At 43.9% G+C, this 13,678-nt stretch overlaps 1 protein-coding gene across 1 annotated transcript in view; it reads left to right on the plus strand.

Annotated features, from left to right (window-relative positions):
- The first annotated feature begins 1,331 nt into the window (after positions 1 to 1,331).
- LIN9 (lin-9 DREAM MuvB core complex component) overlaps positions 1,332 to 13,678 on the plus strand; it is a 39,534-nt gene continuing 27,187 nt past the window's right edge. Inside the window, 4 exon segments of the mRNA XM_036381301.1 lie at positions 1,332 to 1,410; positions 11,135 to 11,167; positions 12,237 to 12,278; positions 12,281 to 12,330. Coding sequence (XP_036237194.1) covers positions 1,332 to 1,410; positions 11,135 to 11,167; positions 12,237 to 12,278; positions 12,281 to 12,330 — 204 coding nt within the window.

Genomic DNA, 13,678 nt, shown 5'->3' on the forward strand with positions numbered 1-13,678 from the left:
ATTTATTTTGAGGCACAATTTGCATTTTCATATTCATTTTTATATCTTTAAAAAAGGAATTTTGGTTGATAGCAGTAGATACTCAAAACCAAACCTATGTAGAGAATCTGGTCCATGAGTAATTAAGGTGCTTGTGGGTCATGGTGGTATTTCCATGCTTGTGTTTCTTGCTGCAGAAGCTTTAGAATTCACTGTGGTGCAGAGATCTGAGAAAACTACACAAAAAAACCCCACTGCTGCTGCTTGAAGAAAGTTTTCAGGGGTGAGATGGTAGAGGGCAGGCCAAGACAAGGAGCTTGTTAGGCAACAGCCACTCACTTCTGGGGTTTGTTGGCTTTCCCTGGCACTGGGTGAGAGCAAGTGAGACCTTGACCTTCAGGCCTTGGGCTGGGTGAGCGTTTCAGCCGCCTCTTGGGCGGAATGCCACGGACTGTGACAGCAGGGCCAGGGCTGCCTGTTGTTGTGATCCCTTACTCCTGGAGCCTCACCTCTGCAGTCCTTTATGAAAAATGACAAGGAAAATAGGCACAGTTTAGCAAAAAGTAATTATTCAGTGAAGGAGGATGGATATAATGTAATGGGATTGTTTAAAGACTCAAAGCTAGCACAGCTACTTTGGGGTGACCCGTTGTGACAGCCAATACCTCCACCTCTTTTTCCCCCATCCTGAGCTGCCAGTCACCCATTCCCCTCATCCCACATCATAAGAATGACAGGGAACTGTTGGAGCAAGTCCAGAGGACTTATCATGGCAGTGATAAGAGGACAGGAGCGCCTACCCTATGACAACAGGCTGAGAAAGCTGGGGATCTTCAGGCCTGGAGGAGTTTGTGTGGAGACCTCATGGCGACCTTCCAGTACCTGAAGGGGAGCTCTAAGGAAGCCGGAGAGGGACTCTAGTAGCCATAGGACAAGGAGATATGGGTACAAACTGAAAGAGGGGGAAATTAGGTTAGATATTTGGAACCAAATCTTTATTGGGAGCGTGGTGAGACCCTGGAGCAGGTTACCCAGAGCAGCTCTGGCTAGCCCAGCCGTGGAGCCTTTCAAAGCCAGTTTGGAGGGAGCTCTGAGCAGCCTGCTCTAGTGGAAGGCGCCCCGGCCAGTGGCAGGGAATTGGAACTAGACTGGAAGTAGTGTAACGTCCACTCTGACTCCTTGACGATGGTCCTGTGTTCCCGCCGGGCTCCGGCCGGCGCTGTTCCCTTTGCTCCCGGCCGAGCCCGTTCCTGCCCCGGGAGCGGCGCGCGGGCCCCGCCGCCCGGCCCCTGACGGAGGCCCCGCCCCGCGCGCGCGCCCGCCGCGCGCCCGGCCCCGTCTCCTCCCCCAGAATGCCCCGCGCCAGGCAGCCTTTGAAAAAGCGGCGCGGCTCGTTCAAGATGGCGGAGCTGGATCAGCTGCCTGACGAGAGTGAGTAGGGACCGGTGCCCCCGCTCCCGCCGCCCCCTCGTCCCGGCGGGACACCCGCGCCGCGCCCCGCCGCCCGCACGCCTCCCTTCTTCGCTCCTTCTCTCCCGCCGCGGGCGCTGTGCGGGGCCGGAGCCCGAGCCTCCTCCCTGGCAACCGGGCCGGCCCGGCCCCCCCCCCAACCCCCGCCGCCGCCGCCCCTCCCGGGCGAGGCCCCGACCCGAGCGGCGGGCGGGGAGCTCCGTCCTGAGGGTGCGACCCCCGCTGCCCTCGGGGGTGCCGGGGCTGGGCCCCCCGCCCCGCCCGGGCGGCACCTGCCGGGCGGGCGGGGCGGGAAGCGGGAGGCGGGCGGGGCGCGGTGACAGCCCGCCCTGCCCGCGGGGGTCGGGGCAGTGCGGGGGAAGGAGCGTCCTGGCCCGGGGAAGGGGCGAGCTGCCCGGCGCTCCGGAGCCGGCTGGCGCCAGCGGGGGCAAGAAGGGCTGGTGTGTTCGTAGCCCGTGCCGTGCACGGTGCGAGCAGCTCCGCAGGGCTGGGGGTCAGGGCGGGCACACGCTGTGTCTGGGGGGCACTGGTGAATGCGAAGGGAAGAGCTCTTGTGCTGTGTGTCAGCAGCACAAACCTGGCTGTGCAGGGAGGCAGCGTGTAAACATGTGTTTTCATGCATACAGTTCTGTGTATCTGCACCTCGAGTGCTGTGTCCAGTTCTGGGCCCCTCACTGCTAGATGGACATTGAGGTGCTGGAGGGAGTCCAGAGAAGGGGAATGGAGCTGGGGAGGGGCTGGAGCGTGAGTCTGATGAGGAGCAGCCGAGGGGGCTGTGGGTGTTTAGCCTGGAGGAGACTCAGGAGTGGCCTTATCACCCTCTCCAACTCCTGAGAGGAGAGTGCAGCCGGGTGGGGATCGGCCTCTTCTCCCAGGCAACAGATGAGAAGGCATAATCTCAAGCTTCAGCAGGGGAAGTTTAGACTGAGTGTTAGGAGGAATTTCTTCACTGAAAGGGTGATTGGACACTGGAACGGGCTGCCCAGGGAGGTGGTGGAGTCACTGTCCCTGGAGGCTGTTTAAGGAAAGACTGGATGTGCCAGTTAGTGCTGTGGTCTGGTTGACATGATGGTGTTTGGTTAAAAGCTGGACTCGATGGTCTCAGAGGTCTTTTTTAACCTCATTGGTTCTGTGATCTCCATAGGATTTGTGTGGGTGTTGTTTTCAAAGAACACAAGGATTTGATAAAAACTTAGTGTAGCTAAAAACCAGACATGTGTTGCTGTATATGTGGATTCATGCACAAAGTACTTGAGTGTTACAGAAGAGGAAATTATTCGATGTAGAATGTGTCTGGATGCCATTTTGGTATGTCCCCTACAAATTGTGAATTCCTGCCAAGCTAAAACTAGGGCATTTACTGGTTTCAATAGATGTGCACAGAACAGGGCAGACATCTTTTGGTGACACTGTTTTGTTCAGCACCACTCAAGTTCATCAAGAAACCAACTCTTTCCATATCCAAAGATTCTCAGGGAGAGGTGACTCGGAGTGGAATCTTGCTTCTGGCTGCTCCATGCGGGTCTTTGTTACAGCTCCAACAGCTGTCAGGAGAAAAATTGGTTAATGTGCCCACATGGCCAGTGTCATTGTGTTTACTGAACAGATTTATGGAGGATCATCATAAATTATGGATGGAGCTGACACTCTCAACTTGGTGCAGCTCAGTCATGGATGCTGTGCTGCATTTAGAGACTGATTAATACAAGTCATGGACCAGCTGAAACGACTGTAATTAATAATTAGCTGTGGTTTATTGCTTATTAAATGAACTTTCCCTGTTCACTAGAAAGGGCAGTGTTTAAGTTACTGTTCCTCCATTTGCCTTGCCCATTTTCCAGAGAAAGCACTGTGTGTTTCAAGAAGTTAATATGAAGTATGAAAAATAACTTTTTCTTCTCTGTCACTTTTGTATTGCCTGCAGTGACACTGGGAAGGTTTGACAGGTCTGTCACTTCACCTCTAGCAGATGCAGTAGTAGAGTGTGTGACTCAGTTTCCCTTAGGATTGGGCTATGCTGGCCACCCTGGCAGGTGAGGCAGACACCGTGTGGCTGTTTGTAAAGGCAGTAAACTTCTGCTCTGCTGACCCTGACCTTAAGGTTTGTATTTACCGAAGTTTGGTGCAAGTCAGGGGTGTTTTCCATCAGACAGGGAGCTTTGTGTTTTCTGTAGCGTTGCTGAACTGCTGGAACTGTGAAAGTTTCAAGGAGTGGCTGCCTTGTGCTTCCATTCCTATTCTATCCAGTTTTGGTGATCTGGATGTTTTCAAATTGCACTAGTTACTGCCACACATAGTTCCTTCATTTCCAGTCCTGTACTTAAAATGAAGATGTAAACTTAGTCCTGACTAATTTAGCACTGACTTCATGCAGCTCTCAGTCTGCAGCTTAATATATAAAAGGACAATAACAGTAAGCATTGCAAAACTGGTTTTGGAATATTCTTATGGTGTAAAAAAAAAGTCAGAATAGTTCATTACTAAGAGACTTTGAGATTTATGCATCACCCTTGTGAATTTCTCCAACATAGTTTATAGTAAAGGAGTAGACCATAACTGAGCTTTCACATAAAAATAATTACAGGTAAACACAGCATACTTGGTGGCAAGCAAGCTGACATTTTGCTGTATGGTAAGAACCACACAGTTTTACTTTCAGCTTGGATCTCTTATGAAGTGGAATTTGTCCCAGAGTTTTCTGATAGCACCTGCTTGCCCTCTGGCAGGTTCTGTAATGGAGCTGGGCCACGACTGTTCCTTAACCCAGCAGTGAGATGAACGTAATGCACAATTGTCTCTCATTATATGAATTTGTTTTATCTGCTGAAGAACTATTCTGTTCTTCTCTAAAGCTGCTATTCTGTCCATATAAAACAGTGGGAGGCTTCATGCTGACAGCCTGAAATGGTGTGCAAGTTTACATGCATTTCTTGTAGTTTGAGGCCTTTCCTGTGCTGCCAGGGGAGAGCCATGCAGTAATTTGGGATGCAGGTGAAGAAAGAACAAATCTCTGTGGCAAATCCTCTAGCTGAAAAAGTCCAGAATATTAAAGGTCCCAGTTGCAGAAATACTTCAAATACTAATAATTTGATTTATATTTTGAAGACAAAAAAATTGTTTCTGCAGGCTGTTGGGTCGGTGCCCAATGAGTGACTAATTTTAGTCAATGCCTTTTTTTTCCTTCTTCTTATCTCCTGGTAACTTTGCAGTGGAGGTAAATGGTGGGCAGCCTTGGTGCTGCAGACCAGATGGCTTTTTCTCTGTGTCTCAAAAGAGGGAATCAGTGGATTGTATTGGAGCATACATAATGCTGCCCTGTCTCCTGCTACACTGGTAATAGCAATCTGATTTGTGGGCTGCCTGGTTCTAAAGCTTGGGGAGGCTCTGCTGTGAAATGAACTTTCTGCTGAGGTGAGGCTCTGCTAAAACAGGCAGCACGTGCAGATGTGACCAGAGATTGTCCTGGTCCCGCTGGAGGCTGAGCTCTGCCAAGGGCAGCCCGGGCAAAGCCACCTCTTGGTGCATCCTTTGGCTGCTCTCAGGGAGGAGGGTGCTGGGACCTGCTCTGGGAGAGCGAGAGGGAGGTGACATTCCTGACAGGAGGGTGCTGAGCAGGGATCAGGAGCAAATCCTGTGCTGCCTGCACACAAACTCCAACCAGCAGCAGGAGAATCAGAGAAAGAGGTACCCTGCTCATCCAGGGGCTATGGCTGTCAGGTTCAGCTTTTACAGTACAAATTCTGAACTCATATTTGCCAAATACCATGTATGGGTTGGTACTGTTCATAAGGGCTTGTGTTCTAGCACAGGCAGAAGGGAAGCAGGATAAGATGGGTTTTTATCTCATGGGGGGAGGCTGCAGCATAAGGGCAGCACTTCAAGCAGAAATTGCTGTCTTTACCCCCAGCACAACCTTTTGCTGTGGTTCATGGGTCCTCTGCTCTGCTGCTTTCCTAGACAGCTGCAGGAGGTTGTGGCACACCTCTGGCACTTCCACTTTTCAGCTCCAAGGGGCTGTGAGCCCAGCACTGCTGTGGCCTGGATGTTTGAGACTAAAAAACATCAGCAGAACTCTGTGAGATTGCAGTATTTGGGAGAAGGCTCAAGGTTAGCTTTGTGGCTGCTATACAGTACTCACAACTAATAGTTTTTGGGATTATTTGTCCTGCCTACTTTAAAATTGTATGTTACCTTGGTATCAGTGTATTGTCCATTATGAGAACACAGTTTCAAAAAGAGGGGCTTTGTTATTGTGGTTATTGTCTACAGAAGTCCTGTAGAAGGGTTCACATGGCTGGAAAATCTACTTCCATCCAGTAGTTAAAGCAGGATTTGGAAATATACATATGTCAATTTATTAGTGGGCTCATAACATGAGGAAAATACTGGCTCATCTTGAAGTGAAAAGTTAGTGTTTAGTTATTTATTTATTTATTTATTTACTTCTTCAATGAGCCCAAAGTTTGGGCCAAGCTTTAAAAAGTCCCCAAAGCCACTTTTCCCTCTTATGTGTGTGTTGTACTTTCAGAGTTTTCCTGGATAAGCTTTCCTTGCAGTGGCCAATTGTTTGAGATGCTTCCTGTGCTGAAGCACCTGGTGCTGTGCTTGTGTAGATGAATGATCTCTTGGAGGTTTAATGACTCAGTCTATAATAAAGGCTCATGTTTTTCTTCTTCTCCAGGAGTTTCTTCTGTCACACCGTTTTTAGTGCTGGCAATGCAGATTAATTACATAGGTTTTTGAGGTAGTCATGCAACCAGTGTTAAAATAACTGCTCACCTGTGCAAATTTAGACAAAATAGTCTAACAATCTGGAGAGGAAAGGCTTTGCATAATGTAATTGCTGATCTGGATCCTAGAATTTTCTATATTGATTTAGATATGCCCCTTTGTGCTCACACATTAGTGAAATCAGTAGCTATAGAACATCCCTGTGGTTACTTGTAACATTTATTTTCAAAATTATCAGCTGTTATAAATTTATTATTAAATTGAAAACACTTTCACAAGCCTAATATGCTAAACAGGGAAAGATTTAGATTTTCAAATCAGCAGTTGAGAAGCCACGTTTGAACTGCTTTACTCCATCTTAGTACTGAGGATGTTCATCTGGGCATTCACAGCTGCCCATATTGAATTGTGGTCAAACTCCTCCTCTTTTGTTCAGTTACAGTGTTTTCAAATGAGGGGAGGCAGTAACTGCTTGGTTTTAAACTTAAACCTTTTATTTTTGAAAAGGGTGAAAACTTTTGCACTTTTCTCCCATTCCTCAAAGCCTATCTCCACATCAGAAATACTTTTTGGAGTGTTCATATGGCCTCTGGAGCAGATAGAGGAGGTTTTTAAGTTCTCTTTATTGCAGTGCTCTGGGTGTCCTCCCTCCCTGGGAGCAGGAGGGGCTGGAGGAGGGATTGCTGGGGCTGGAGGAGGGATTGCTGGGGCTGGAGGAGGGATTGTGGGGCTGGAGGAGGGATTGTGGGGCTGGAGGAAGGATTGTGGGGCTGGAGGAGGGATTGTGGGGCTGGAGGAGGGATTGTGGGGCTGGAGGAAGGGTTGTGGTGCTGGAGGAAGGATTGTGGGGCTGGAGGAAGGACTGTGGGGCTGGAGGAGGGATTGCTGTGTGCTCAGAGGGAGCAGCAGTTCAGGACTGCAGGAGCTGTCCATGTGCCTCTGCAGCCTGTGCATTTCTGAGTCAGCCAGACATGAAAACATCCGGGCCCTGGGCATGCCAGGCTTGGCACACCTGGACTGGTTTTAACCTTGGTGGGCTTTTTATCAATTTGGTTTTATCTGGACTTGATGAAAACCATTTCTTGTGAGTGTTACAAAACACATAAATACACTTATTCCTGACACTTAGTTACTGATGAGCTTCCTGTTATGATACTATTTAATACCTCATAATCTAGAACAGGGTTATTTTTATTGCACATCTGTGGTGCACATATTTTACAGAATCATTGGGGTTTTTTTTTTCAGAGCCAGGAAAGGCCATTATAATCATCTTAGATTCTTCATTAAACATGCTGTGTATACTTGTATTTGGAGTTTCTGTGCATCAGTTTCAAGCTTCCTTTTTAGCTACAGTTCTCTCTTTAAAAATGTATTGAACTTGGTTTGAGATTTTGAGTTACACAGAGCTCAACATGCCTTTTCTTGGTATAGTTACCTAAAATCTGTTCAACTTTGTATTCATTGCTAATCTAAATTACCCAATGGAATCTTTCAGAAAATAGGTCTAGTTATGCCTTTCCATTAAAAAAAAAGGCTACAGAGCTATTTACCCATCTGAATTATCTTTCTTTGTAGATACTTCTGATCAGTGCAGATCTTGACCTTCTTTGGGAAGAACAAGATTGGAGTGTCTTAACTTTCTCACAATAAGACATGTCTTTAGATCTTGAAATTTATCTCCTAGATCTCTGCTGAATCTTTTCCTAATTTTACAGACTTAGTCAAGGGTGAACACTGTGTTCAGGTAATTAATTTACTAACAGCATATGCAGAGCAGTACTCAGCAGGATAGTAAGGCAAAGCTAAGGTAATTTACAGTTTGCACTGGGGCTGTGTGCCAGTGCCACTGCTGTGCTGAGCTGCCTGTGCTGCCTCCCTAGGTTAAGGCTTCTTTTACTCTCAGTATTAAGAAAGTCACCTTTGAGATCCTCTGAGCCTGGAGGAGCTGGAAGTAGATTTTAGTTGTAATAACCTTTATGATTCACAGTCCTTGTTTCTTGCTTTCCACCCATTTGTTTAAGAGTTTCTGGAAATGAAGTCTGTGTCATTGTCATAATAGATATTTACATTCAAGTGAGTGTGTGTGTGTATTCTACTTTAATCTCTGTTTATAATTAAAATGCAGGTTAAAAAGACTGCCTGTGATTATATATTTGTTATTCAGAACAGGAGTATACAAGATTACTGGCATTTAGTGTGAGGGTACTGTATTATAAATCTAATAATTATTGTAAATTAAGTTTTGTATAGTTTGAATAAACTAAATCTATCCTGCATCACTTGGCAGTTTTTATAGTTCTTGCAATGCTTCTCTCTGTACTTAGTGTTGGTTGGTTTTGATTGTAACACAATATTGCTTAGATCATCATCCTAGTTTCTGGTTTTGTGGCCCTGGTGATATTGACAGTACTGCCCAACTAAAAGGAAGAAGTGGGGAATTGTGCCATATTCCTTGGAGTTTGGTGCTGTTGCAGGTAGCCCTAAAATCAATATAGAAGAACTTGACAAGAAAAGCCATGTTGTGTCATATTGTTGACCTTTGAGGTAAAATGAAGCTTATGGACATCTCCATTGTTATTTTAGTGTCCTACATGTATTCTAAAGCTTTAAGCTACAGAAGTGTTGATGTTCATTTTCTGTACTTCGTTACAGTAAAATAGTTTCTTTTAACTTTTGAACTTCCATAGATCAGGAGTATTTGATTTGGACACTTGTATTCCTAAGTAAAGGTGCCCTGGATACATTAATTACAGGTCAGGTAAAAACAAATGAGCAGCCCTCTTCTAACATGTATTTATGGGAGATTAACTATCCCATGTGGAAAACTCCTTGGCAACTAATGCTGTTTTGGAGTGCTAATCTTGTAGAGCTAGGAAGTAGCACAGTAACCTTCTGCTGGCCCATCATCATCCTCACAGGTGAAGCATCCCATGGTTAGCAAAGCATCTCAGGCACTTGAGCTGTGAGATTGGCACCACTCCAGATGAAGCTTTGCTGCTTCTTGCTGAGTCTTTGTGTTCCATGCTAACAGTGTTCACACTCACTCTGGACTGGATTCACTGAACTTGATTCATATCAACAAGATAGTGAGGAAAAAAAAAAAAAATGCTTGTGTGTTCAGATGAAATGCCTGAGCTCTCTCAGGGGAGTGATCTGCTCTGCAAAGGCAGCATCTCCTCCATTTGCCAGTCCTGATGATCCTGCTCCTGTGTGCCCATCCCCAGGGATGTGGTCTTAAGCTGTGTGTACTTACCCTTACACACATTTCCCACCATCCCTCATGTAAATTTGGGACACAGTAATTCTTCACTGTTCTTAATGTTACCTTTCACATGTTTAATGTTACCTGTTCATTCTTGGTTGATAGCAGACTACCCATGGATTTATGAAAGCACAGCGTGTGGTATTGGATTTTTAGCATAAAAAAAATAGCATTGTGATACCTTGAACATATAGCTTTGTTTCAAAAGCTGAACTCCCTGTGACTCAGATCATCACAGAATTGTGTTCCTGTACTAGTCACTGATAGGGCTCCAACCCAACAAAGGTGATACATCAGAAAAGAAATGTGCAGGAGGTGTGACAGTGCAGCCCAGCTGTGTCACCGTGGTTCTGACATGTAATCCCAGATGTGGTGGTTGCTGTTGTAGATTTCAGTAGCTTGGGAGATACTGGGGTGGAAGCTCTCTGAACCCTCAGTGAGTCCAAGCTAGCTCTGTTTCATATCTTAAACTCTTTTTTTTTTAAGCTTTTGGGGAAAAATAAATAGAAACTTTATTTCCTTTCCTTCTTTTTGTATTGAAATTTTGTTTTTTAACAGATGGCATAGTAAGATGGCAGCAAACAAAATGCTAGAATGAAAACATAAGGAGTTAAGGGTTTTTTTTTTGCTGTTGCTGCACCTGCATTCTCTGTGATACTCCATGGAATGTATTCTTTTAGAGGCAAGTATCTGTGAGGTTAGTGAGGTTAGGAGCTAGATAAATGGCAGCTGCAAGGAATTTCTGGAGCTTTGGAGTCAGAAAGTTCTTGGAGCAGCAGTTTTGAAGAGAAGATGTAGCAAAGAGCAGAGAAAGTGACGGGGAGAAGTGATTGTCACACAGGAACATAACTGGAAAGATAAAATTGATTTGAGAGAAAAGCTGAATCTGGGGAGGCATTGTCATGCAGAAATATCTTCCCCTGTGCTAATGCAATTGCTTCAGACAGCTCATTCTTAGACATTGGAACATTTCTGAGCATGAAGGCCTCTGTAGTCAGGCCCAGTTGTGTTTTTCCTGGCCAGGGGCATTGCAGAGGTTCTACAGATGCAGTTGAAGGGGAGCAGTGAAATTTTCATGTGTTTTTTACACTGTTGGAACAGTTGGAGCAATGTAACAATCCTGTCTGCATTTAAGATCTGAATCTGCTGCTTTTCTGAGCAAAGAGGTACCACCAGGGGGCAACTAGCTATCCATCTTCTTCCTTTTGAGCATGAACTACTCCTTTCCTGGAAATCTTGGGCACTGAAGAATTTTGAACTGGTAGAAATCATTAAAAAAAAAAAAAACCAAAAAACTAGAAGTGTTCTTTAGTTTTCTTATCAGTTGTAAAATACATTTGCAACTGCATCAAACAAGCAGCCACATGGGAGAATGTAGTTTGGACATAGAGCCTGTTGAGAATTTGCTGTGTTAAACCCAAGTGTTTAACATCTAAAGTTGTTTTGTAGGCATGAAACTAAAGGAAAAAACCAAAATGTGAATATGCTTTCAGGATTTATTGGTAATAAATGTATAATTCTATGCCTAGTGCCATGGAAGGTGTGCTGGGTTTGCTCATTCAGCTGTGAAAGATTTTAATATTAACCTCCACTTTCTGCCTGAGAATTAATTAAGAATGAGTAGACTCTATATAGGTTGTAGAGTTTGAAATACCTTGTGATTTACGTGGACTTTTTGCTATATTGCAGGTTCTTCAGCAAAAGCACTTGTGAGCTTGAAAGGTAAGAAATGAATATGTTATTTACTTGTACCCAATCTGACTTTCAGGTGTATTTAGTTTCTGTCTTCAGAAAGTTCAAGAAAATCACAGGCTTTTTTGTTGAAATATGGTGGGATTTATTGTAGGTATTTGTAGTTCTATAGAATAATAATAATCCTTGGCAGTTGAAACTACATATATTGTGGTGTATTTAGACACTGCTCTTCTGCGTGAAATTCCTGAAATGTGTTTTTTTCTTCAAAAGTACTGCCTAGACATCAAGTTTGATGGGAAGATTGGGGTAATCTTTCATCTCTTGAGCAGGAGATACAGGGAGGATTCTTAGTGGGACCTGTACATGTGACACAATTTACATTTGGAAGGCATTTCACAATTTTATGATGTTCTCTGTCAGCAAGTTGTGTGTTAAATCAAAGACCTGCTGCTTTTATTTTTTTCTTTGAAATTATCTTCATGAACATTCATACAATTTTTGAATACTTCTAGTTTGCCCAATAATTAAAGCTTCTTTATGTATTACAAGGGTTTTGTTACACAAAGAAGGAGGCATGGTCTGTTGGATATGTTGTCACTAATGCAGATCTGTTGCAATAAAAGTTTATTTACTTGTTGGCATACACTCACTTAATAATTTTCTAGAACTAGAAGGTGTCTGTGTCTTGTAGAGCTTTGCTTTGTCCAGGTTTCAGGTGCAGCCACAGTTCAACTGTTGATTTGTGTCAACCTGACAGTGGAAGTAACTGATTCCAGCAAAGGAGGCTTCAAGAAACCTAAATGTTGTCATAAATAAAAAATACTTATTTATGTTCCTCCTTGTAATGAAAATCTCCTTCAGTTTTTTAAAAATTAATGTTAAGATTATTTAATAAAAATACTGAAATCTAAAATCTGTCTATTACTGAATTCAAAGATGTTGCAAGTAAGTATTTTAGTAGTTGATGATGTTATACTGGGTTTTGGACAGTAGTTATGTTAAAACATACACATTGATACATACATATATATGTGTGTGTATATATATATATGTATGTATGTATATATATATTAATAATGTACTTTCTTCACAACAGAGGGAAGTTTATCCAGTTCCTGGAATGAAAAATACAATTCTTTGCAAAAACACACATTTGGAAAAGCAAGAATGCTGGTTCTGCAGTGGAAATGGTAAGAAACAGTAAAAAACTTCAGGATTAGTCAAGTACCACAGAGGGAGTCAAATGTAAGGATCACAAAAAAAAGGCTGAGATTTATAGTTTTGTAATGTCCAAAGGTGAAACTGTATCCTTCACAAGCACTTTGCACAGTTTGCATAAGAGATGAAAACATATATTTAAAATGAATAATCAAACACATTAAATTGCTGACCTCATTCAGATAGGTCAAAATAATTTCCTCTCTGTTTTTTTTGAAAAGTAAGTGCTATGTGAAGTACTTGTACTGTATCTACCACCTTGAGCTCAGGAATCACCAGTTCTGATCAACTATTTTTGTATCTCATGAAATATCTCACTTCTAATTATGGCTGAGAACTGAAGCATAAAGGAAGGGAAGATATCATAATGCACTTCCATCATTGTGCCTTCTGGGGGGCAGATTTTAATACAAGTAAAGGACTGTCAGAGAAATTTGTGTATTCTGAGAACTTTCATAGGAGGCCTTACATTAAAGAACAACCTTGGGGTGGGGATATGAAATGAGCCTGCAGCTTCCAGTGGGATGTCTGGTGTTTGGGTTGGCCATTTCAGCCTTGTGGTTTGTTTTTGCTTCACTGTTTGTTCCTTGTCCTGTGATCTTGTCCCTGGTATTTATTTTGGTAGGATTCATACAGATGCATATATACACACATGCTGCTGTGTGTTTATGCTAGAGAACATGAGGTCTACAAAATGCAGTTCCAGACAGAGACCAGAACTTTGTGAAGACCCTTAGTTCCTGCAGTTCATGTCACAGTTTTCAGCTGCTTCCCAGGAGTGCCCATCATCTCACAGAAACAGGCTTTACTGGGAACTTAGAAGATCACATGTGCTAAAGACCCAAAGTGACTGACTGTAATATCTGTATAAAAACCTTGTCAGTCTTTAGGTATGGTGGCTGTGAGTGCTAAAAACACAGAGTCAAACTTGGAGAGTAGCTCAGTGTTCTGTAGAAAGCTGCGGGGAAGATCAGAGCAGTGGCAGTGACCCCTATTGCTAAGATGTCATGGAATAGTTTGAGTTTATTGAATACTGAAAGTTTTGAAGACGTGTTTTACTGTTGGCTGAAAAGTCTTTCCAAAAATGCCTGGCCTATTTAGCCCCTGTGGATGATACCTCTTTGCAACACTTGTTATTTCACTCTGGTGTGAGGCACAGACAGTCCAGAGTGATGAAACACACTTCTCATTTTAGGTAGCTCTTTGCAGTAGAGTTTGGCACTTTCTGTTGAGGGTTGTAAACAATTTTCTTGGTCTAGCTCATGATGATTTGATTGCCTTGTCAATATACAGTTCCTCTGTCCAGTGTGTCTTTCCTGG

Source organism: Molothrus ater, chromosome 3 (assembly GCF_012460135.2).
Source record: "Molothrus ater isolate BHLD 08-10-18 breed brown headed cowbird chromosome 3, BPBGC_Mater_1.1, whole genome shotgun sequence".
NCBI classification, from domain to species: Eukaryota; Metazoa; Chordata; class Aves; order Passeriformes; family Icteridae; genus Molothrus; species Molothrus ater.